This window comes from Somniosus microcephalus, unplaced genomic scaffold (genome assembly GCF_052327205.1).
Source record: "Somniosus microcephalus isolate GS21.2 unplaced genomic scaffold, FLI_Smic_1.0 unresolved_chr2, whole genome shotgun sequence".
NCBI lineage: Eukaryota > Metazoa > Chordata > Chondrichthyes > Squaliformes > Somniosidae > Somniosus > Somniosus microcephalus.
In genome coordinates, this window is record NW_028225180.1 from 86,479,431 (window position 1) to 86,501,397 (window position 21,967).

The 21,967-nt window shown below is 53.4% G+C and overlaps 1 protein-coding gene across 1 annotated transcript; it reads right to left on the reverse strand.

Annotated features, from left to right (window-relative positions):
- Nucleotides 1-569: 569 nt before the first annotated feature.
- Nucleotides 570-17,185, reverse strand: LOC147092953 (E3 ubiquitin-protein ligase pellino homolog 1-like). The gene is made up of 7 exons (XM_085976283.1): nt 17,027-17,185; nt 8,880-9,038; nt 6,889-7,018; nt 5,724-5,825; nt 3,421-3,618; nt 1,828-2,016; nt 570-1,393 (listed from the first exon to the last, which is right to left on the reverse strand). The coding sequence occupies exons 1-7, from the start codon at nt 17,092-17,094 to the stop codon at nt 812-814; spliced, it is 1,428 nt and encodes a 475-aa protein (XP_085832409.1). The 5' UTR covers nt 17,095-17,185; the 3' UTR covers nt 570-811.
- Between the last annotated feature and the right edge of the window lie 4,782 nt (nt 17,186-21,967).

A 21,967-nucleotide genomic window follows, 5' to 3' on the forward strand; every position in this document is an offset into this window, starting at 1 on the left:
CAATGCCTTGTGCGTCGCCACACAGCGGAAGCCACGTGATCTCCTGGGAGGGGTGAAAAATCAGATTTAAAAAAACTCAGGCCAATTACATACAGCACAGAAACAGGCCATTCGGCCCAACTGCTCCGTGCCGGTATTTCTGCTCCACACGAGCCTCCTCCCGCCCCTCTGCATCTCACCCCATCAGCTTATCCCTCTGTTCCTTTCTCCCTCCTGTGTTTATCAAGCCTCGACCACTCCACGCGATGCTGAGCACCGGCACTCGGGAATGTCGGCCTGGATTTTGTGCTCGACGCTCTGGAGTGGGGATTCAGAACCCCCCCCCCCCCCCGTGCTCTCCTCCATTGAGCCAGGGCCGACACCCAGTGAAATCCCACTGTCTGAAGTCCAAGAGAACGGGCAATTGGATGAGGGGGGGGGGGGGGGGGGGGGAGAAAGCCTGTGGGACCGAACTGAACCCCAGCGAGACTCGCCACCTGAAGAAAAGGAGGGAGGCTGCCGGGGGGGGGGGGGAAAGAGAGGAGAGGATCCATGCAGAGAAATAAACCTGTTGAATTAGCACAGACGAGTGGTTTTTAAACCTTCTTTAATTCGACGATTTTATAATCTTATTACAAAAAACAACCGATTAGATTCCTGCCTTTACTTTTTCACACTGCCAAATATTATATATACTTATTTTTTTTTAAAAAGATACGAGGTTTTGCATAAATATAATGAATCCAGAGGGGGAGAGAAATCAGCTGGATCTTGGGCACTGTAAAGAAACAAGCTGAGGTGGATGGGTGGGGTCGGGACGGCGGTGATCCCTTCAGTCAAGCGGCCCCTGGTAGATCAACTTGATGTAGCCCTTGTCTCCGGTCAGCCACGTGGCGCAGAAGGGGCAGGCGGCGTGGAAGGCGTGCGTGCCGTGAGGGAGCGGGATCCGCGACCAGTACTTCACCGTCTTGGCGGAGCAGACGTGGCCGCAGGGGCAGAAGGCGTGGCTGGGGGGCCCGGGGTCCAGGTAGGAGCCGGCCTCGCAGCCCATCCACAGCGGCACGTAGGGCCCCACCCGCCGGCACATGGGGCACTCGCGCTCGTCCGTGGCGGCCCCGCCGGCCCCCGGCTCCTTGCGGCAGCCCCAGCCGTGGTAGCCGTGCACGTGGCCGCAGCTGACGTACACCCAGGGCTGCTTCTTCTCAATCACCTCCCGCCGGGCCAGGCTGGGGAACGCCAGCGTGCTGAAGCCCACCGGGCACTGCGGCCGGGCGGCGTTGATCTCCTGCCGCAGCGCCTCCAGGTGCTTGAGCGTGGGCGCGTGCTCCAGCCCTTCCGTCGTGCGCCAGAGCAGCGTGGCGCCGCACAGGTCGATCAGCGAGCCGTCTTGCAACACATTGGATTCATTCTCCACCTAAACACGCACACAAGAACAGTTCGCAATGATTGAGTGGGGCAATCGAATGCTCTACAGTGCTCCCTCTACACTGTCCCATCAAACACTCCCAGGGCAGGTACAGCACGGGTTAGATACAGAGTAAAGCTCCTTCTACACTGTCCCATCAAACACTCCCAGGGCAGGTACAGCACGGGTTAGATACAGAGTAAAGCTCCCTCTACACTGTCCCATCAAACACTCCCAGGGCAGGTACAGCACGGGTTAGATACAGAGTAAAGCTCCCTCTACACTGTCCCATCAAACACTCCCAGGGCAGGTACAGCACGGGTTAGATACAGAGTAAAGCTCCCTCTACACTCCTGTTAAACTATGTGTTGATCTTTGATGGAGAGGATACCCGCCCACAGACACTACAACTTGTACAAAGGCAGAAAGGAAAGGCCACGTACCAACTTCCCCCTCTGCTGCGCTGACCTGGTCTCCCGCAAGGCGTACACGTTTCCGCAGACCGAGATCTCCCGCCACACGCCAGGGGTGGAGTCTTCGGAGAAACCGCGGGCTGGGTGCATGACCAGCACCCCGTTCGTGGTGAGGCCGTCCATCAGCCCGTCCGGTGTCCGCCACTTAGCTGCTCTTTCCTAAATATCAGCAAGACAAGAGAGGTCAGAACACACAGCCTAGGGGTGAATGGGGAGAGAGCAACCCAAGGCTGCAGGTTCGAGTCGAACCCCAACCAATGGTAACTTGAGTCAATTCCCGGGAGAGGTTAGCCGTGCGGAATGTGTAACTCTCCCACTCCAGAGACTTGAGCCCCATAAATCCAGGACAGACACTCCCCCGGTGCCAGTACTGAGGGAGCGCCGCACTGTCGGAGGGGCGGTACTGAGGGAGCGCCGCACTGTCGGGGGGGCGGTACTGAGGGAGCGCCGCACTGTCGGAGGGGCGGTACTGAGGGAGCGCTGCACTGTCGGAGGGGCGGTACTGAGGGAGCGCCGCACTGTCGGAGGGGCGGTACTGAGGGAGCGCCGCACTGTCGGAGGGGCGGTACTGAGGGAGTGTCGGAAGGGCGGTACTGAGGGAGCGCCGCACTGTCGGAAGGGCGGTACTGAGGGAGCGCCGCACTGTCGGAGGGGCGGTACTGAGGGAGCGCCGCACTGGCGGAGGGGCGGTACTGAGGGAGCGCCGCACTGTCGGAAGGGCGGTACTGAGGGAGCGCCGCACTGTCGGAGGGGCGGTACTGAGGGAGCGCCGCACTGTCGGAGGGGCGGTACTGAGGGAGCGCCGCACTGTCGGAGGGGCGGTACTGAGGGAGCGCCGCACTGTCGGAAGGGCGGTACTGAGGGAGCGCTGCACTGTCGGAAGGGCGGTACTGAGGGAGCGCCGCACTGTCGGAGGGGCGGTACTGAGGGAGCGCCGCACTGGCGGAGGGGCGGTACTGAGGGAGCGCCGCACTGGCGGAGGGGCGGTACTGAGGGAGCGCCGCACTGTCGGAGGGGCGGTACTGAGGGAGCGCCGCACTGTCGGAGGGGCGGTACTGAGGGAGCGCCGCACTGTCGGAGGGGCGGTACTGAGGGAGCGCCGCACTGTCGGAGGGGCGGTACTGAGGGAGCGCCGCACTGTCGGAGGGGCGGTACTGAGGGAGCGCGGCACTGTCGGAGGGGCGGTACTGAGGGAGCGCCGCACTGTCGGAGGGGCTGTCCTTCAGATGAGTCATTAAACCGAGGCCCCATCTGCCCTCTCCAGGTGGATGTAAAAGATCCCACGGCCACTATTGGAAGAAGAGCAGGGGGAGTTCTCCCCGGTGTCCTGGGGCCAATATTTATCCCTCAAACAACATCACTAAAACAGATGATCCGGTCATTTATCACGTCGCTGTTTGTGGGAGCTTGCTGTGCGCAAATTGGCTGCCACGTTTCCTACATTACAACAGTGACTACACTTAAAAAAAATACTTCGTTGGCTGTGAAGCGCTTTGGGACGTCCCGAGGTGGGGAAAGGCGCGGGGAGAAATGAGAGTCCCTGAAGCGACCGGTCCCACTTACTCCGAGGAAGATGTTCTTGGACGAGTCGAATCCGGCGGCGTATATGCGCGCGGTGTAGGGCGGGCTGCGCTCGCAGGTGATGCGGCAGGCGAACCTGGAGATGGTGCTCTGCATGGACTGCGCCTCGCTGTTGCTCTGGGTGCTCGGGGCGGTGTCCGTCACCACGAAGTCGATCAGGGTCTCCGTCGAGCGGCCAATCTGCAACCGGGAAGCACAAGCCAGGATACCGGCCGTCATTTCATTCGGCATATCCTCACCAAGGGTTGCAGCTCATGCCCGCTGACGTAAGAAAACTACTGGGCACTTGGACTGAGTATTAAACAAGGCTTTAATCAACTGTTTTTCAACATGGAGATCTAGTTGTGTCCTTCACTAGTTCCTGTTAAAGAATATCCTGAGCAAGCTGGGCCCGTGCCTGAGTATTCTCCCTGGACAGCACCACCAGCAGGCCGCCCAGTATTATTTCATAAGTCATTTCCACATGAATGACAAGATTCATGTCACCCGCGTCAGATTTCCACCACCCCCCCGCCACCTCCCTCCCCCTCACACCAACCACTCTCCTCAGGAGTCGGCCCTTCGAGCCTGCTCCGCCATTCAATATGATCATGGCTGATCCCGTCTCAATACCATATTCCCGCTCTCTCCCCATACCCCTTGATGCCTTTTGTGTCCAGAAATCTATCTATCTCCTTCTTAAATATATTCAGTGACTCGGCCTCCACAGCTTTCTGTGGTAGAGAATTCCACAGGTTCACCACCCTCTGAGTGAAGACATTTCTCCTCATCTCAGTCCTAAATGTCCTACCCCGTATCCTGAGACTGTGACCCCTCGTTCTAGACCCCCCCCCCTCCCACCCCCGGGGAACATCCTCCCTGCATCTAGTCTGTCTAGCCCTGTCAGAATTTTATATGTTTCAATGAAATCCTCTCTCATTCTTCTGAACTCTAGTGAATACAGGCCTAGTCGACCCAATCTCTCCTCATACGACAGTCCCGCCATCCCAGGAATCAGTCTGGTGAACCTTCGCTGCACTCCCTCTATGGCAAGTATATCCTTTCTTAGGTAAGGAGACCAAAACTGCACACAGTACTCCAGGTGTGGTCTCACCAAGGCCCTGTATAACTGTAGTAAGACATCCTTGCTCCTGCACTCAAATCCTCTTGCAATGAAGGCCAACATACCATTTGCCTTCCTAACTGCTTGCTGCACCTGCATGTTTGCTTTCAGTGACTGGTGTACAAGGACACCCAGGTCCCTTTGTACATCAGCATTTCCCAATCTAGCACCATTTAAATACTATACCGTTCTGTTTTTCCTACCGAAGTGGATCACTTCACATTTATCCACGTTATACTGCATCTGCCATGTATTTGCCCACTCACTCAACTTGTCTAAATCAGCTTGAAGCCTCTTTGCATCCTCCTCACAACTCACAATCCCACCTAGTTTCGTGTCGTCAGCAAACTTGGAAATATTACATTTGGTTCCCTCATCCAAATCATTGATATATATTGTGAATAGCTGGGACCCAAGCACTGATCCCTGCGGCACCCCACTAGTCACCGCCTGCCACCCCGAAAAAGACCCATTTATTCCTACTCAGTTTCCTGTCTGTTAACCAATTTTCAATCCATGCCAGTATATTACCCCCAATCCCATGTGCTTTAATTTTGAACACTAACCTCTTATGTGGGACTTTTATCAAAGGCCTTCTGAAAATCCAAATACACCACATCCACTGGTTCTCCCTTATCTATTCTACCAGCTACATCCTCAAAAAAACTCCAGGTGGTTTGTCAAACACGATTTCCCTTTCATAAATCCATGTTGACTTTGTCTAATCCCGTTGATATTTTCTGAGTGTCCTGTTATCACATCCTTTATAATAGACTCTTGCATTTCCCTACTACTGATGTTAGGCTAACTGGTCTGTAGTTCCCGGTTTTCTCTCTCCCTCCTTTTTTAAATAGTGGGGTTACATTTGCCACCCTCCAATCTGCAGGAACTGTTCCACGATCTATAGAATTTTGGAAGATGACAACCAATGCATCGACTATTTCCATGGCTACCTCTTTTAGTACTCTGGGATGCAGATTATCAGGCACTGGGGATTTATCAGCTTTCAGTCCCATTAATTTCTCCAGCACTATATTTTTTTTTTTTTTACTAATACTAATTTCCTTTAATTCCTCCTTCTCACTAGACCCTTGGTTCCCTAGCATTTCAGGGAAGTTATTTGTGTCCTCTTCCGCCCCTCCACCGTTCCCCCTCACCATCCCCCTGTCCCAGGCTCCCTTACCTGGAACATGTCCGTGCTGCTGTCGTGACTGTACTCCACAATGACCGACTGACTGCGGGACAGGGTGTAGGACACACTGTGCTGCCCCATGTTACTCAGTGCCTGCAATCAGAGCCCAGCGTTAGCCCGCACACCCATCGTAACACAGACAAGCGCGCACCGTTTCCGAACCTGAAGGTCGTGGGTTCGAGCCCCCACTCCAGAGACTCAAGCCCCATAATCCAGGGCAGACACTCCCCCAGTGCCAGTGCTGAGGGAGCGCCGCGCTGTCGGAGGGGCGGTCCCGAGGGAGCGCCGCGCTGTCGGAGGGGGCGGTCCCGAGGGAGCGCCGCGCTGTCGGAGGGGGCGGTCCCGAGGGAGCGCCGCGCTGTCGGAGGGGGCGGTCCCGAGGGAGCGCCGCGCTGTCGGAGGGGGCGGTCCCGAGGGAGCGCCGCGCTGTCGGAGGGGGCGGTCCCGAGGGAGCGCCGCGCTGTCGGAGGGGGCGGTCCCGAGGGAGCGCCGCGCTGTCGGAGGGGGCGGTCCCGAGGGAGCGCCGCGCTGTCGGAGGGGGCGGTCCCGAGGGAGCGCCGCGCTGTCGGAGGGGGCGGTCCCGAGGGAGCGCCGCGCTGTCGGAGGGGGCGGTCCCGAGGGAGCGCCGCGCTGTCGGAGGGGGCGGTCCCGAGGGAGCGCCGCGCTGTCGGAGGCGGCGGTCCCGAGGGAGCGCCGCGCTGTCGGAGGCGGCGGTCCCGAGGGAGCGCCGCGCTGTCGGAGGGGGCGGTACCGAGGGAGCGCCGCGCTGTCGGAGGGGGCGGTACCGAGGGAGCGCCGCGCTGTCGGAGGGGCGGTACCGAGGGAGCGCCGCAAGTCGGAGATGCCGTCTTTCAGATGAGACGTTAAACCGAGGCCCCGTCTGCCCTTTTGGGTGGATGTAAAAGATCCCACGGCCACTATTGGAAGAAGAGCGGTGGCGGCGGGGGGGAGGGGGAGTTCTGGTGTTTGGACAATATTCCTCCAACACTTCCTGTTTGTGGGAGCTTGCTGTGCGCACACTGGCTGGCGCATTTCTTACATTACAACAGTGACTACAGTCCAAAAAAAGTACAGCATGGGCTGTGAAGCGCTTTGGGATGTCGCGAGGAGGCGCTGTAGAAATGGGAGTTCCGTCTAATGCAAGGGTGAAGGTTACCTTCGAGGCCAGGGGAGTCGACGTAATGTGTATCACATCCGGTTTGACGCCATTAGCACTCGGCCTCTTGTACAAGGCCAGTCGACTCCTCCAGCGCCCTCTGTCGCCGTTTGCCAGTGATCCATTGTAGCTGGAGGAAGAGAATGGCATCAATTATTCAGGAGCGAGGGAGCTGGCATCAAATCTGCGGCCCTTCAAGAGAAGGCTGAGGGGTAACCCGAGAGAGTTCCTTAAAATGATGAAAGGTTTCGATAAGAGTGGAGACAGAGAGAGTGTTTCCACTTGTGGGGAAGAGCAAAACTAGAGGCCATCAATATAAGATAATCTCCAAGAAATCCAATCTTTACCCAGCGGGTGGTGAGAATGTGGAACTCGCTCCCACAGGGAGTGGTTGAAGCGAATAGTATCGATGCATTTAAGGGGAGGCTGGACAAGCGTATGAGGGAGAAGGGAATAGAGGGTTACGCTGATAGAGTTAGATGAGGAAAGACGGGAGGAGGCTCGAGTGGAGTATAAACGCCGGCATAGACTGGTTGGGCCGAATGGCCTCTTTCTGTGCCGGATATCCAATGTTAACTGCCCATCCTAATGCCTTGCTTATTCAAGTCCCATCATTAGCTCCCCCCCACGAGGCTCAGTTGGGCAAAATGTAGCATAGGAAGATCCCAAGGTTCAATTCCCCCCCCCCCTCCCCCACGCTCTGTCCTGAGTTAGCCATTGTTACAAGTGGCCTTGGGCTAGGGGGAGAGGGAAACACCAGCCAGGGTTCCTGCTCCTGACCACTGTCCCGCCTGGGCGGCGAGGGCTGCTTCGGGTTTAATTGTGATTCCTTTCAGAGTTGAATAACCTGCTGACCCTCACTGCCTCCCACCCGCAGAATGATAGGAGCAGGAACTGGGGCTGGAATCAAAATGGTCAACAAAGGGCGACTGGAATGTTGGCCTTGATCACGAGAGGGCTGGAATCGAAACAGGAGGAAGTTGTGCTCCAACCTGTACAAAGCCCCGGTTAGACCACATACTGTCAGCAGTTCTGGGCACCGCTCCTTAGAAAGGATGTACCGGGCCTCGGAGGGAGGGCAGCGCAGATTGACCAAAACGTTACCGGGGCTCCACGGGTTAGACTATGAGGAGAGATTCCACAAACTCGGCTTGTGTTCCCTGGAATACAGCAGGTTAAGGGGGGATTTGATTGAGGTGTTTAGGATTTTGAAAGGAATTGATGGGGTGGATGGAGAGAAAGTGTTTCCGCTGGTGGGGGCGGGGGGGGGGGGTCTAGGACAAGGGGGCAGAACCTTAAAATCAGAGCCAGGCCGTTCAGGAGAGAAGTTGGGAAACGTTTCTTCACACAAAGGGTGGTGGAAGTGTGGAACTCTCTCCCACAGAAAGCACTCGACGCCAGCTCAATAATTTTAAATCCGAGATCGATAGATTTTTGCTAGACAAGGGAGATGGAGCCAAGGTGGGTGGATGGAGTTAGGATACAGATCAGCCGCGACCTCAGTGAATGGGGGACAGGCTCGAGGGGCTGAACGGCCTCCTCCTGTTCCTGTGTAACAGGCTCGAGGGGCTGAATGGCCTCCCCCTGTTCCTGTGTAACAGGTTCGAGGGGCTGAATGCCCTCCTCCTGTTCCTGTGTAACAGGCTCGAGGAGCTGAATGGCCTCCTCCTGTTCCTGTGTAACAGGCTCGAGGGGCTGAATGGCCTCCTCCTGTTCCTATGGAACGCAAGGAAGAACTGGAAGCCGGAGCGGGATGCGAGAACTGGGAACTGGAGGAGGCCATTCAGCCTCCTTGAGCCTGTTCCGTCATTCAATGAGATTGCAGCTAATCTGTGACCCAACTCCATCCACCTGCCTTGGCTCTGAAACCCTCAATACCCTCACCCGTGCAGGAACTTGGACAGGAATGGCAGGGGCAATACAGAAAAGGGGGAATGATACAGAAGGGTGAACAGTGCCGGAGGAGACAATCCACGCGCGGGGAACCTCACCCTAAGACGATGAACTCTCCGTATTTGACAAAGTCCCTGCTGGTCAGGGAGAGCTCGGTGCTGCCCGGGGTGGGGTGGAGCTGGGAGGGTCTGGTGCAGCTGCTGTGTAGATCCAATGCCTGAGCTGTCACTGCTTCTGTGCTTCCCTCCAGCACCATCCTAGCAACGAGAACACAGAGGGAGAGGCAGCGTTAAACACTCACGCAAGACATCAAAAGCACGGCCGAGCACGGACACTCTGGGAGTTATGCTTCATTCCCCACTGAATTATTGCTCATCGGCGGAGGGATGTTTGTATTGGGAATGGAACACTTTCTATTTTGGATATGTAGTGTCAGCTTTTAACACTCCCAGGGCAGGTACAGCACGGGTTAGATACAGAGTAAAGCTCCCTCTGCACTGTCCCATCAAACACACCCAGGGCAGGTACAGCACGGGTTAGATACAGAGTAAAGCTCCCTCTACACTGTCCCATCAAACACTCCCAGGGCAGGTACAGCACGGGTTAGATACAGAGTAAAGCTCCCTCTGCACTGTCCCATCAAACACTCCCAGGGCAGGTACAGCACGGGTTAGATACAGAGTAATGCTCCCTCTACACTGTCCCCATCAAACACTCCCAGGGCAGGTACAGCACGGGTTAGATACAGAGTAAAGCTCCCTCTACACTGTCCCATCAAACACTCCCAGGACAGGTACAGCACGGGTTAGATACAGAGTAAAGCTACGTCTACATTGTCCCCATCAAACAGTCCCAGGGCGGGTACAGCATGGGTTAGATACAGAGTAATGCTCCCTCTACACTGTCCCATCAAACACTCCCAGGGCAGGTACAGCACGGGTTAGATACAGAGTAAAGCTCCCTCTACACTGTCCCATCAAACACTCCCAGGGCAGGTACAGCACGGGTTAGATACAGAGTAAAGCTACGTCTACATTGTCCCCATCAAACAGTCCCAGGGCGGGTACAGCATGGGTTAGATACAGAGTAATGCTCCTTCTACACTGTCCCATCAAACACTCCCAGGGCAGGTACAGCATGGGTTAGATACAGAGTAATGCTCCCTCTACACTCTCCCATCAAACACTCCCAGTGCAGGTACAGCACGGGTTAGATACAGAGTAAAGCTCCCTCTACACTGTCCCGTCAAACACTCCCAGGACAGGTACAGCCCGGGTTAGATACAGAGTAATGCTCCCTCTACACTGTCCCATCAAACACTCCCAGGACAGGTACAGCACGGGTTAGATACAGAGTAAAGCTCCCTCTACACTGTCCCATCAAACACTCCCAGGACAGGTACAGCACGGGTTAGATACAGAGTAAAGCTCCCTCTACACTGTCCCATCAAACACTCCCAGGGCAGGGACAGCATGGGTTAGATACAGAGTAAAGCTCCCTCTACACTGTCCCATCAAACACTCCCAGGGCAGGTACAGCACGGGTTAGATACAGAGTAAAGCTCCCTCTACACTGTCCCATCAAACACTCCCAGGGCAGGTACAGCACGGGTTAGATACAGAGTAAAGCTCCCTCTACACTGTCCCATCAAACACTCCCAGGGCCGGTACAGCACTGGTTAGATACAGAGTAAAGCTTCCTCTACACTGTCCCATCAAACACTCCCAGGGCAGGTACAGCACGGGTTAGATGCAGAGTAAAGCTCCCTCTACACTGTCCCATCAAACACTCCCAGGGCAGGTACAGCACGGGTTAGATACAGAGTAAAGCTCCCTCTACACTGTCCCATCAAACACTCCCAGGGCAGGGACAGCACGGTGGTGAGTGAGTGTGCTCTGTGTTGGTGCAGTGGGAGGGAAGCTTATCTCCGAGCTGTGGCAGTCTGCACAGGATGATAAATGGACAGACGGAAGGATCGAGAAAAGACTCGGGTGAAAGCAATCTGTCTTTTCGAAACAAAGCTGGATGTGCTGTGCTGCGGGCTCAGATTTCAGTGGGACCGGGTGCTGAGTGTAAATCAATCGCCTTGAGCATTTATACAAGCCTGAAAAATTCATACAGCCCCGGCTAACATTACATCGATCAGTGGGATGGAGCAGTCTGTCCCAGATACACCTCCCCGCCAAGGGAGATGGAGGAACAGGCCTCTGCCTTACGCTGTGATTAAATGGTATTAGCCTTGGCTCCGAGGGTAGCTCTCGCTCGCTCTCTCGCCTGAGTCAGAAGGTCATGGGTTCGAGACCCTCTCCAGACACTTGAGCACGAAATCCAGGCCGACACTCCCCAGTGCCAGTGCAGAGGGAGCGCCGCACTGACGGAGGGGCAGTACTGAGGGAGCGCCGTGCTGTCGGAGGGGCAGTACTGAGGGAGCGCCGCACTGTCGGAGGGGCGGTACTGAGGGAGCGCTGCACTGTCGGAGGGGCGGTACTGAGGGAGCGGCGCACTGTCGGAGGGGGCAGTACTGAGGGAGCGCGCACTGTCGGAGGGGCGGTACTGAGGGAGCGTCGCACTGTCGGAGGGGCAGTACTGAGGGAGCGCCGCGCTGTTGGAGGGGGCAGTACTGAGGGAGCGGCGCACTGTCGGAGGGGCAGTACTGAGGGAGCGCCGCACTGTCGGAGGGGCAGTACTGAGGGAGCGCCGCACTGTCGGAGGTGCCGTCTTTCGGATGAGACGTTAAACCGAGACCCCCGTCTGCCCTCTCAGGTGGATGTAAAAGATCCCACGGCCACTATTGGAAGAAGAGCAGGGGGAGTTCTCCCCGGTGTCCTGGGGCCAATATTTATTCGTCAACCAACATCCCTAAAACAGATGATCTGGTCATTAACACATAGCTGTTTGTGGGAGCTTGCTGTGCACAAACTGGCTGCCGCGTTTGCTACATTACAACAGTGACTACACTTCAAAAAGTAATTCATTGGCTGTGAAGTGCCTTGGGCTGCCCTGAGGTGCTGAAAGACGCTGGAGAAATGGGAGTCTTTCTTTGAAGGAAGACTATAATTGTTTTCCGTAGACCTGGATTAGGGAGACGGATAGTCACCCGAGTTTCCCACCTCTTGAATCGGTACCCAGTGGCCCTCCGCTGCAAAGTGCGCGTATCGGGCTGGGGCTTGGAGTGCGATGGAAACCACAGTCAAATAGCCTCACTCTCCTGGGTCTCTCGCGCGCAAATTGGCCGGTGGGGTGGGGGGGGGGGGGGTGTCATGAATCTTATCATGACTCATGAAGTAACACTGGGCGGCCAGCTGGTGGTGGCGTCCAAGGAGTAGAAATACTCGGGCGTGGGCCCAGCTTGCTCAGGATGTTTCTGTAACCAGGAACGAGTGATGTAACTAGAAAGCTCATGGTTTTGAAACAGTTGATTAAAGCCTTGTTTTATACTCAAACCAGGCACTCTGTAGTCTTTCTACATCAGGGTGAACAACGGCTGGGAAGCAGTTGCCCCTGATGTCCAAGTCGGAATGGTGTGCATGACTCGGGAGGGGGAATCTCGGAGGCGACTCGAGAACCGGGTTGCGACGCCCCACATAGTCGCACGGCCCTGCCGGATGATCGCGCGCAAAAAAAAAGTGGCCGCTCGCACGGGTTGTGGGACGGGGCACGCTGGCGCCTGTGTGGACACCCCCCCCCTCGCCCGGCGAGAGTCCGGCACCTTGTGGTGAGGAGGAAACCGGTGGAAGCTGGCGTGGTGACGAGAGGTGAAAATAAAGTGGGTGGGCAGTGAGCTGGCTGCCGAGTCCCCCACAGACTGAGTCACCACTCCCAGTCACGCTGCAGCCAGCTCCTCCGCACCGCCCCATCTGTAGGTTGTAATTGGGCAAAGTTTAAACTATTTCACGCAGAGCGTTTCATGAATATGTTTCCCTCCCACTCTTGTGATTTATTTATAACTTTTCCTTCTGTCTCATCGGTGCTTCATGTCCCGTCCTCCCTCTCCAATCTTTTAAGCTTGGGGGAATTACGTAGAATTATACAGCACAGAAACAGGCCATTCGCCATAACTGGTCCGTGCCGGTGTTCCTGCTCCACTCGAGCCTCCTCCCACCCCATCAGCGTATCCTTCTATTCCCTTCTCCCTCATACGCTTGTCCTGCCTCCTCTTAAATGTCTCTATACTATTCGCTTCAACCACTCCCTGTGGTAGCGAGTTCCACATTCTCACCACTCTCTGGGTAAAGAAGTTTCTCCTGAATTCCCGATTGGATTTATTAGTGACGATCTTATATTGATGGCCCCTAGTTCTGGTCTCCCCCACAAGTGGAAACACCTTCTCTACGTCCACCCTATCGAACCCCCTTCATAATCTTAAAGACCTCGATCAGGTCACCCCTCGGCCTTCTCTTTTCTAGAGAAAAGAGCCCCAGCCTGTTCAGTCTTTCCTGATAAGGTATAACCTCTCAGTTCTGGTATCATCCTTGTAAATCTATTTTGCACCTTCTCCAGTGCCTCAATATCCCTTTTTGTAATACGGAGACCAGAACTGTGCACAGTAACTCCAAGTGTGGGATATGGAGACCAGAACTGTGCACAGTAACTCCAAGTGTGGGATATGGAGACCAGAACTGTGTACAGTGCTCCAAGTGTGGGATATGGAGACCAGAACTGTGCACAGTAACTCCAAGTGTGGGATATGGAGACCAGAACTGTGCACAGTAACTCCAAGTGTGGGATATGGAGACCAGAACTGTGTACAGTGCTCCAAGTGTGGGATATGGAGACCAGAACTGTGCACAGTAACTCCAAGTGTGGGATATGGAGACCAGAACTGTGCACAGTAACTCCAAGTGTGGGATATGGAGACCAGAACTGTGTACAGTGCTCCAAGTGTGGGATATGGAGACCAGAACTGTGCACAGTAACTCCAAGTGTGGGATATGGAGACCAGAACTGTGCACAGTAACTCCAAGTGTGGGATATGGAGACCAGAACTGTGCACAGTGCTCCAAGTGTGGGATATGGAGACCAGAACTGTACACAGTAACTCCAAGTGTGGGATATGGAGACCAGAACTGTACACAGTAACTCCAAGTGTGGGATATGGAGACCAGAACTGTGCACAATAACTCCAAGTGTGGGATATGGAGACCAGAACTGTACACAGTAACTCCAAGTGTGGGATATGGAGACCAGAACTGGGCACAGTAACTCCAAGTGTGGGATATGGAGACCAGAATACAGCACAAAACTCCAGGTGAGTACTTTAGCATTAGTCCACACTCCTCTGGATGAGGCTGATGTTTCAGCTGTGAGATACCTTGTATTAAATAACATTATAAATATTAAACTAGAGTGAGATCTCATCTTTGATCGACTAGGAAAGCGCAGAATGGACAGGTCGCTCAGTAACCCCTCTCCCCCAGCGCCCTGTGTTACTAATTGTATCTCTACTGATGTTAATCCAGCTCCCTCACACTGTCACTCAGTAACCCTCTCCCCCAGCGCCCTGTGTTACTGACTGTATCTCTAGTGATGTTAATCCAGCTCCCTCACACTGTCACTCAGTAATCCCTCTCCCCCAGTGCCCTGTGTTGCTGACTGTATCTCTACTGATGTTAATCCAGCTCCCTCACACTCAGTAACCCCTCCCAGCCAGTTGCCAGTGATATGCTATCATCCTCCCTTCAGATTCTGACCTAGATTTCCACCCATTCATGGAGAATGAACAGAAAGTCTATCACTTTTCCCCATCCTTTCCTGAAACCATGAACCATGTCACAGGCACCCAGTCTTATTATGATAGCTGCCCAAGGGGCCACCCCTCATGTGGGAGTCCAGAGAGAGAGAGTGTCGATGGGCTATACCACCACGGGGGGGCATCACAGACAGGGACAGCCTGTGTTCACTTGACAGCTATGCAGTTCCCAGTCGGGGCCATAGAATCACAGAACGATACCACACAGAAGGAGGCCATTCGGCCCATCGTGCCTGTGCCGGCTCTTTGAAAGAGCTCTCCAATTAGTCCCACTCCCCCCTGCCCTTTCCCCACAGCCCTGCACATTTCTCCTTTTCAAGTATTTCTCCAATTCCTCTTTTGAAAGTTACTATTGAATCTGCTCCCACCGCCCTTTCAGGCAGCGCATTCCAGATCACACCAACTCGCTGCGGAAAAACATTCTCCTCATCTCCCCTCTGGTTCTTTTACCAATTATCTTCAATCTGTGTCCTCTGGTTACCGACCCTCCTGCCATTGGAAACACTTTCTCCTTATTTACTCCATCAAAACCCCTCATGATTTTGAACGCCTCTATTAAATCTCCCCTTAACCTTCTCTGCTCTAAGTAGAACAACCCCAGCTTCTCCAGTCTCTCCACATTAACTGAAGTCCCTCATCCCCTGGCACCATTCTAGTAAATCTCCTCCGCACCCTCTCCAAGGCCTTGGACATCCTTCCTAAAGTGCGGTGCCCACAATTGGACACAATGCTCCAGCTGGGGCCTAACCCAGTGATTTATAAAGGTTTAGCACTAACTTCCTTGCTCTTGTGCTCTCGGCCTCTGTTTATAAAGCCCAGGATGCCGTGTGTTTTTTAACAGCCTTTTCAACATGTCCTGCCACCTTCAAAGACTTGTGTACGTACACCCCCAGGTCGCTCTGTTCCTGCACCCCCTTTAAAACTCTACCGTTTAGTTCAGATTGCCTCTCTGCATTCTTCGTACCAAAATGAATCACTTCACACTTCACAGAATCACAGAAACCTCACAATGCAGATAGAGGCCATTTCGGCCCATCGAGCCTGCACCGACACATATCCCACCCCCGATCCCCGTAACCCCTACACCAACACATATCCCACCCTATCCCCGTAACCCCGCGTATTTAATCCCCCTAACACTAAGGGTCAATTTTATCATAGCTTCTCTGTGTTAAATTTCATCTGCCATGTGTCTGCCTATTTCTCCAGTCTGTCTATGTCCTCCTGAAGTCTGTTCCCATCCTTCCCACTGTTTACTACATTTCCGAGTTTCGTGTCATCTGCAAACTTTGAAATGGTGCCTCATACACCCAAGTCCAGGTCATTAATATAGGCTTAAAAGAGCAGTGGTCCCAACACTGACCCCCTGGGGGACACCACTTGCACACCTCCCTCCAGTCTGAAAGACAACCGTCCGCCAACACTACTACTCTCTCCCGGCTTGCTCTTCCTTGCCCCTTTCATCCCACGGGCTTCAGTTGTAAGGTGGAGGGGGGAACCTTGGCTGATTTCCCCACCTCTCTCCTTCGCCGAGGGGGGATCGACAGGCGACCTCTGGTGCACCAGTTCTCCCACAACTCAGACTGGGTCTGGTCCCAGGCCTGTGTCACCCACAGATAGTCAACTGGCAACTGCAATCAATTGGATTTTAGGGTTTGGCGGAGGCAGAACAGGGGCTAATTTAGGATTTTTATTTTAACAATCCCACATTACTTGTGAAATCCTACGAGAGCAGGGAACCATTGCAAATAAGTCTGGAAGATTTTTTTTTGCAAAAAAGTGTTCACTGAATCCCTGCCTTTAAGAGGGGGCGACAACAACAACAATCGAAGGGCATTCACAGTTGTTATTGCACTGGGGGATTGCAATCGATCCGGGGAAGGGATGAATGCAAAAGAAACTCGCCCTGGGAAGGGAGTCAGCAGGGGTGGGTGTATGGAGGAAGACAGGGGCAGAGCCTATTAACACAGGGACTGCGCTAGTTCAGCAAACACCCATTGCGTAATTATTACAGGGGACTATTTACGACTTTGATGCCCTGTTCAGCATCACCTGGTACAATATCCTCCCCTGACATTTGCATTATTTCAAACTACAGAGACTTATAGAGAGGGGGGGGGGGGTGGAAATGGAGAGAACAGGCAGATTAAACAAATATTCACGAACCCTAAAATATATATTTAAAAAAACCTGCTTCTTTCAATGGCATGCATTCCCCCCCCAATCTAATTCAAACGCAAACACAGGTATAAATATAACATTAAAATATATATCGTCAGTTCTGCTACCTGCACAACATATTAAAAACAAGACAGGAGGGGAGGAAAGAAATAAGCTGCATGCTGTTCTAATTTAATATGCAATTGCTTTTTAAAAACTCAATGCAATATAAAAGACTGCCTCCTGTGGATCTGAAATTTTATAAAAACACACACATTGTGCTATTTACTGGGAAATAATTAAATATTATATATATACATAAATAAAGAGCTGTACCCTGTGCTGTGGCTGCTCCCAGGATGGTTATTTGCCTGCTTTCCGAGTGCCTCTGATTTCAGTCCCATCAGCTTTAATAGCCCCGCATTGCTGGATGTGGCACATTGTGTCTAGTCTCCGGCTTTGCAAAGATTGCAACCTCCCCGGGACAGAGCCTTTGATTGACAGCTGGGGCCTGCACCCGCCCTCCTCGGCCTCCCATTGGCCGGCGGGCACCCCCCCCCCATCCCCACGTCAATCACACGCCTCCTCTGTGACGTCCCCGCCTGGTTCTTCAGACCTGACGTCACGGCCAAAGCTGATTGGCTGCCCTCAGCCAGTGGTGTTGGGGGGGGGGCCAACACAGGCAGGATGGGCCGAATGGCACCCACCACTTTCGCCGCCGTCCCTGGCTCCCGTCCGACGGTGTCGTCCCATAGAACGGTGCAGGACAGAAAGAGTCCATTCGGCCCGTCCCGCCCATGCTGGCTCCTTGAAAGAGCTAAAAAGAAAGACTTACATTTCTCCCGTGCCCTTCACGACCACCGGACGTCCCAATGCGCTTTACAACCAACAGAGAACATTTTGGAGTGTAGTCGCTGTTGTATATGTCTGCATTTGGGTTTTCAGAAGGTGTTCGCTCAGGTGCCACACCAGAGGTTATTAAACAAAATAAGGGCTCATGGGATTGGGGGGTAATATACCAGCATGGATTGAGGATTGGCTAACGGACCTCAGTACCGCCCCTCCGACAGTGCGGCGCTCCCTCAGTACCGCCCCTCCGACAGTGCGGCGCTCCCTCAGTACCGCCCCTCCGACAGTGCGGCGCTCCCTCAGTACCGCCCCTCCGACAGTGCGGAGCTCCCTCAGTACCGCCCCTCCGACAGTGCGGCGCTCCCTCAGTACCGCCCCTCCGACAGTGCGGCGCTACCTCAGTACCGCCCCTCCGACAGTGCGGCGCTCCCTCAGTACCGCCCCTCCGACAGTGCGGCGCTCCCTCAGTACCGCCCCTCCGACAGTGCGGAGCTCCCTCAGTACTGCCCCTCCGACAGTGCGGCGCTCCCTCGGTACTGCCCCTCCGACAGTGCGGCGCTCCCTCGGTACTGCCCCTCCGACAGTGCGGCGCTCCCTCGGTACTGCCCCTCCGACAGTGCGGCGCTCCCTCAGTACTGCCTCTCTGACAGTGCGGTGCTCCCTCAGTACTGCCCCTCCGACAGTGCGGAGCTCCCTCAGTACTGCCCCTCCGACAGTGCGGCGCTCCCTCAGTACTGTCCCTCCGACAGTGCGGCGCTCCCTCGGTACAGCCCCTCCGACAGTGCGACGCTCCCTCAGTACTGCCCCTCCGACAGTGCGGCGCTCCCTCAGTACTGTCACTGGGAGTGTCTGGAGATGGATTTGAACCCACGACCTTCTGACTTTGACTCGAGAGAGAGCGCATGACCAACTGAGCCACAGCTGGCACCTCGATCCTCTTCGCGGACAGTTCAACAGCCTGCCGGCACTCCACACCTGGGCCAGAGGACTGGGTCAAGCATTACAGGCTTGTTTGGAGCATGTCATAGAGTCATAGAGTCATACAGCACGGATAGAGGCCCTTCGGCCCATCGTGTCCGCGCTGGCCATCAAGCCCTGTCTAATCTAATCCCATATTCCAGCATTTGGCCCGTAGCCTTGTATGCGATGGCATTTCAAGTGCACATCCAAATGCTTCTTAAATGTTGTGAGGGTTTCTGCCTCCTCAACCCTTTCAGGCAGTGAGTTCCAGACTCCAAACACCCTCTGGGCGAAAAAGTTCTTTCTCAAATCCCCTCTAAACCTCCCGCCCTTGTCCTTGAATCTATGCCCCCTAGTTATTGACCCCTCTACTAAGGGAAAAAGCTCCTCAGCATCCATCCTATCTATGCCCCTCATAATTTTGTACACCTCAATCATGTCCCCCCTCAGCCTCCTCTGCTCCAAGGAAAACAAACCCAATCTGCCCAGTCTCTCTTCATAGCTGAAGCGCTCCAGCCCTGGTAACATCCTGGTGAACCTCCTCTGCACCCTCTCTAACGCGATCACATCCTTCCTGTAGTGTGGCGACCAGAACTGCACACAGTATTCCAGCTGTGGCCTAACCAGTGTTTTATACAGCTCCATCATAACCTCCTTGCTCTTATATTCAATGCCTCGGCTAATGAAGGCAAGTATCCCATATGCCTTTTTTACCACCTTATCCACCTGTTCCGCCGCCTTCAGGGATCTGTGTACTTGCACACCCAGATCCCTCTGACCCTCCGTCTTGCCTAGGGTCTTTCCATTCATTGTGTATTCCTTTGCCTTGTTAGTCCCCCCAAAGTGCATCACCTCGCACTTTTCCGGGTTAAATTCCATTTGCCACTGTTCCGCCCATCTGACCAACCCATCTATATCGTCCTGCAGACTGAGGCTACCCTCCTCGCTATTTACCACCCTACCAATTTTTGTATCATCCGCGAACTTACTGATCATACCCTTTACATTCATATCCAAGTCATTAATGTAGACCACAAACAGCAAGGGACCCAGCACCGATCCCTGTGGTACCCCACTGGCCACAGGCTTCCAGTCACAAAAACAACCTTTGACCATCACCCTCTGCCTTCTGCCACTAAGCCAGTTTTGTATCCAATGTGCCAAGGCACCCTGGATTCCATGGGCTCTTACCTTCTTGACCAGTCTCCTGTGCGGGACTTTATCGAAGGCCTTACTGAAATCCATGTATACCACATCCACTGCGTTACCCTCATCCACACACCTAGTCGCCCCCTCAAAAAATTCAATCAAATTAGTCAGACATGATCTTCCCTTGACAAAGCCATGTTGACTATCCCTGATTAATCCTTGCCTCTCCAAGTGGAGACAAATTTTGTCCCTCAGGATTTTTTCCAATAATTTTCCTACCACTGATGTTAGGCTCACTGGCCTGTAGTTCCCCGGTTTTTCCCTACTACCCTTCTTGAATAATGGTACTACATTAGCGGTTCTCCAGTCCTCTGGCACATCCCCTGTGGCCAGAGAGGTCCTGAATATATGTGTTAGAGCCCCCGCAATCTCCTCCTTTGCCTCACACAGCAGCCTGGGATACATTTCATCCGGGCCTGGGGATTTATCCATTTTTAGGCCAGCTAAAACCGCCAATACCTCCTCCCTCTCGATGTTAATATGTTCGAGCATATCACAGTCCCCCCGCCCTATTTCTATGTCTACATCGTCCTTCTCCATAGTGAAAACAGATGCAAAAAATTCATTTAGAACCCCTCCTACATCTTCCGGCTCCACACACAGATTGCCACTTTTGTCCCTAATGGGCCCTATTTTTTCCCTAGTTATCCTCTTACCCTTAATATACTTATAAAACATCTTAGGATTTTCCTTTATTTTGCTCGCCAGTGTTATTTCATGGCCCCTCCTTGATCTCCTAATTTCTTTTTTAAGTATCCCCCTGCACTTTTTGTACTCCTCTAGGGCTTCCTCCGTCTTTAGCCTTTTGTATCTACCAAAAGCCCTCCTTTTTTTCCTAATCCATTCTCGTATATCCCCTGACATCCAAGGTTCCCTGTGGTTTTTGGAACCACCCTTGACCTTTACGGGAACATGTTGCCATTGTATGATCTCAATCTCCCTTCTGAAAGCCTCCCATTGCTCCGATGCGGATTTTCCTACAAGTAGCTGATCCCAGTCCATTTTGGCCAGATCCTGCCTTATCCTATTAAAATCGTCCTTCCCCCAATTTAGAACCTTTATTTCCGGCCCATCCCTGTCCTTTTCCATGACCACCTTAAATCTTACCATACTATGGTCACTATCACCAAAGTGCTCACCTACTAGCACTTTTTCCACTTGGCCGGCCACATTCCCTAGAATTAGGTCCAGTACCGACCCTCTCTTGTAGGACTTTCTACATGCTGGCTCAAAAAGCTCTCCTGGATGCACTTTAAGAATTCTACACCCTCTGAGCCTTTCACACTCTGACTATCCCAGTTAATATTGGGGAAGTTGAAATCCCCCATTATTATTACCCTATTATTTGCACATTTCTCTGAGATTTGCCTACATATCTGTTCCTCTATCTCCCCCTGACTGTTTGGAGGCCTATAGTACACTCCCAGCAAAGTGCTTGCCCCCTTTTTGTTTTTAAGCTCCACCCATATGGCCTCATTAGAGGACCCTGCTAATATATCATCCCTCCTTACTGCAGTAATTGACTCCTTAATTAATATTGCGACACCCCCTCCTCTTATACCTCCCCCTCTGTCTCGCCTGAAGATTCTGTACCCCGGAATATTGAGCTGCCAGTCTTGCCCTTCCCTCAACCATGTCTCCGTGATAGCAACAATATCATACTCCCATGTGTTTATCAACACCTTCAGTTCATTCACCTTATTTGCAAGACTCCTTGCATTAAAATAGATGTCATCCAGCCTTGCCCTTATATATTTGCCCTGTCTACCAAGCTGACTTGTTTTTTTCTCTATAATGTGGGACCCCTTAGCCTTCAGGAGAGGAGGGGAAGGCAAATAGACAAATAACTAAAACAGAATTCACTATTTATTGTTATTAATGATGTTGTGATCTGGAATGCGCTGCCTGAAAGGGCGGTGGAAGCAGATTCAATAGTAACTTTCAAAAGGTGAATTGGATAAATACTTGAAAAGGAGAAATGTGCAGGGCTGTGGGGAGGGAGCAGGGGGGAGTGGGACTAATTGGAGAGCTCTTTCAAAGAGCCGGCACAGGCACGATGGGCGGAATGGCCTCTTTCTCTGTAGTATAATTCTGTGAATGGAACTAATTGGCTAGTTAATTGGTCAGCCAGTGGCTCAGTGGGTACCATTCCCACGCCTGAATCAGAAGATCGTGGGTTCAAGTCCCACTCCAGAGACTTGAGCAAAAACATCGAGGCTAACACTCCCTATGCCAGGAGTGGCAGTACTGAGGGAGCGC

What these genes read in the sequence shown, in the direction of transcription:
- LOC147092953 (XM_085976283.1), bottom strand. Translation starts at nt 17,094, where the DNA reads ATGGGACTGAAATCAGAGGCACTCGGAAAGCAGGCAAATAACCATCCT. An exon ending in GCAGCACGGACATGTTCCAG is followed by an intron (nt 3,619 to 5,723) that starts GTAAGGGAGCCT and finishes TCCCGGTTGCAG; the next exon opens with ATTGGCCGCTCGACGGAGAC. An exon ending in CGCAGCAGAGGGGGAAGTTG is followed by an intron (nt 1,394 to 1,827) that starts GTACGTGGCCTT and finishes GTGCGTGTTTAG; the next exon opens with GTGGAGAATGAATCCAATGT.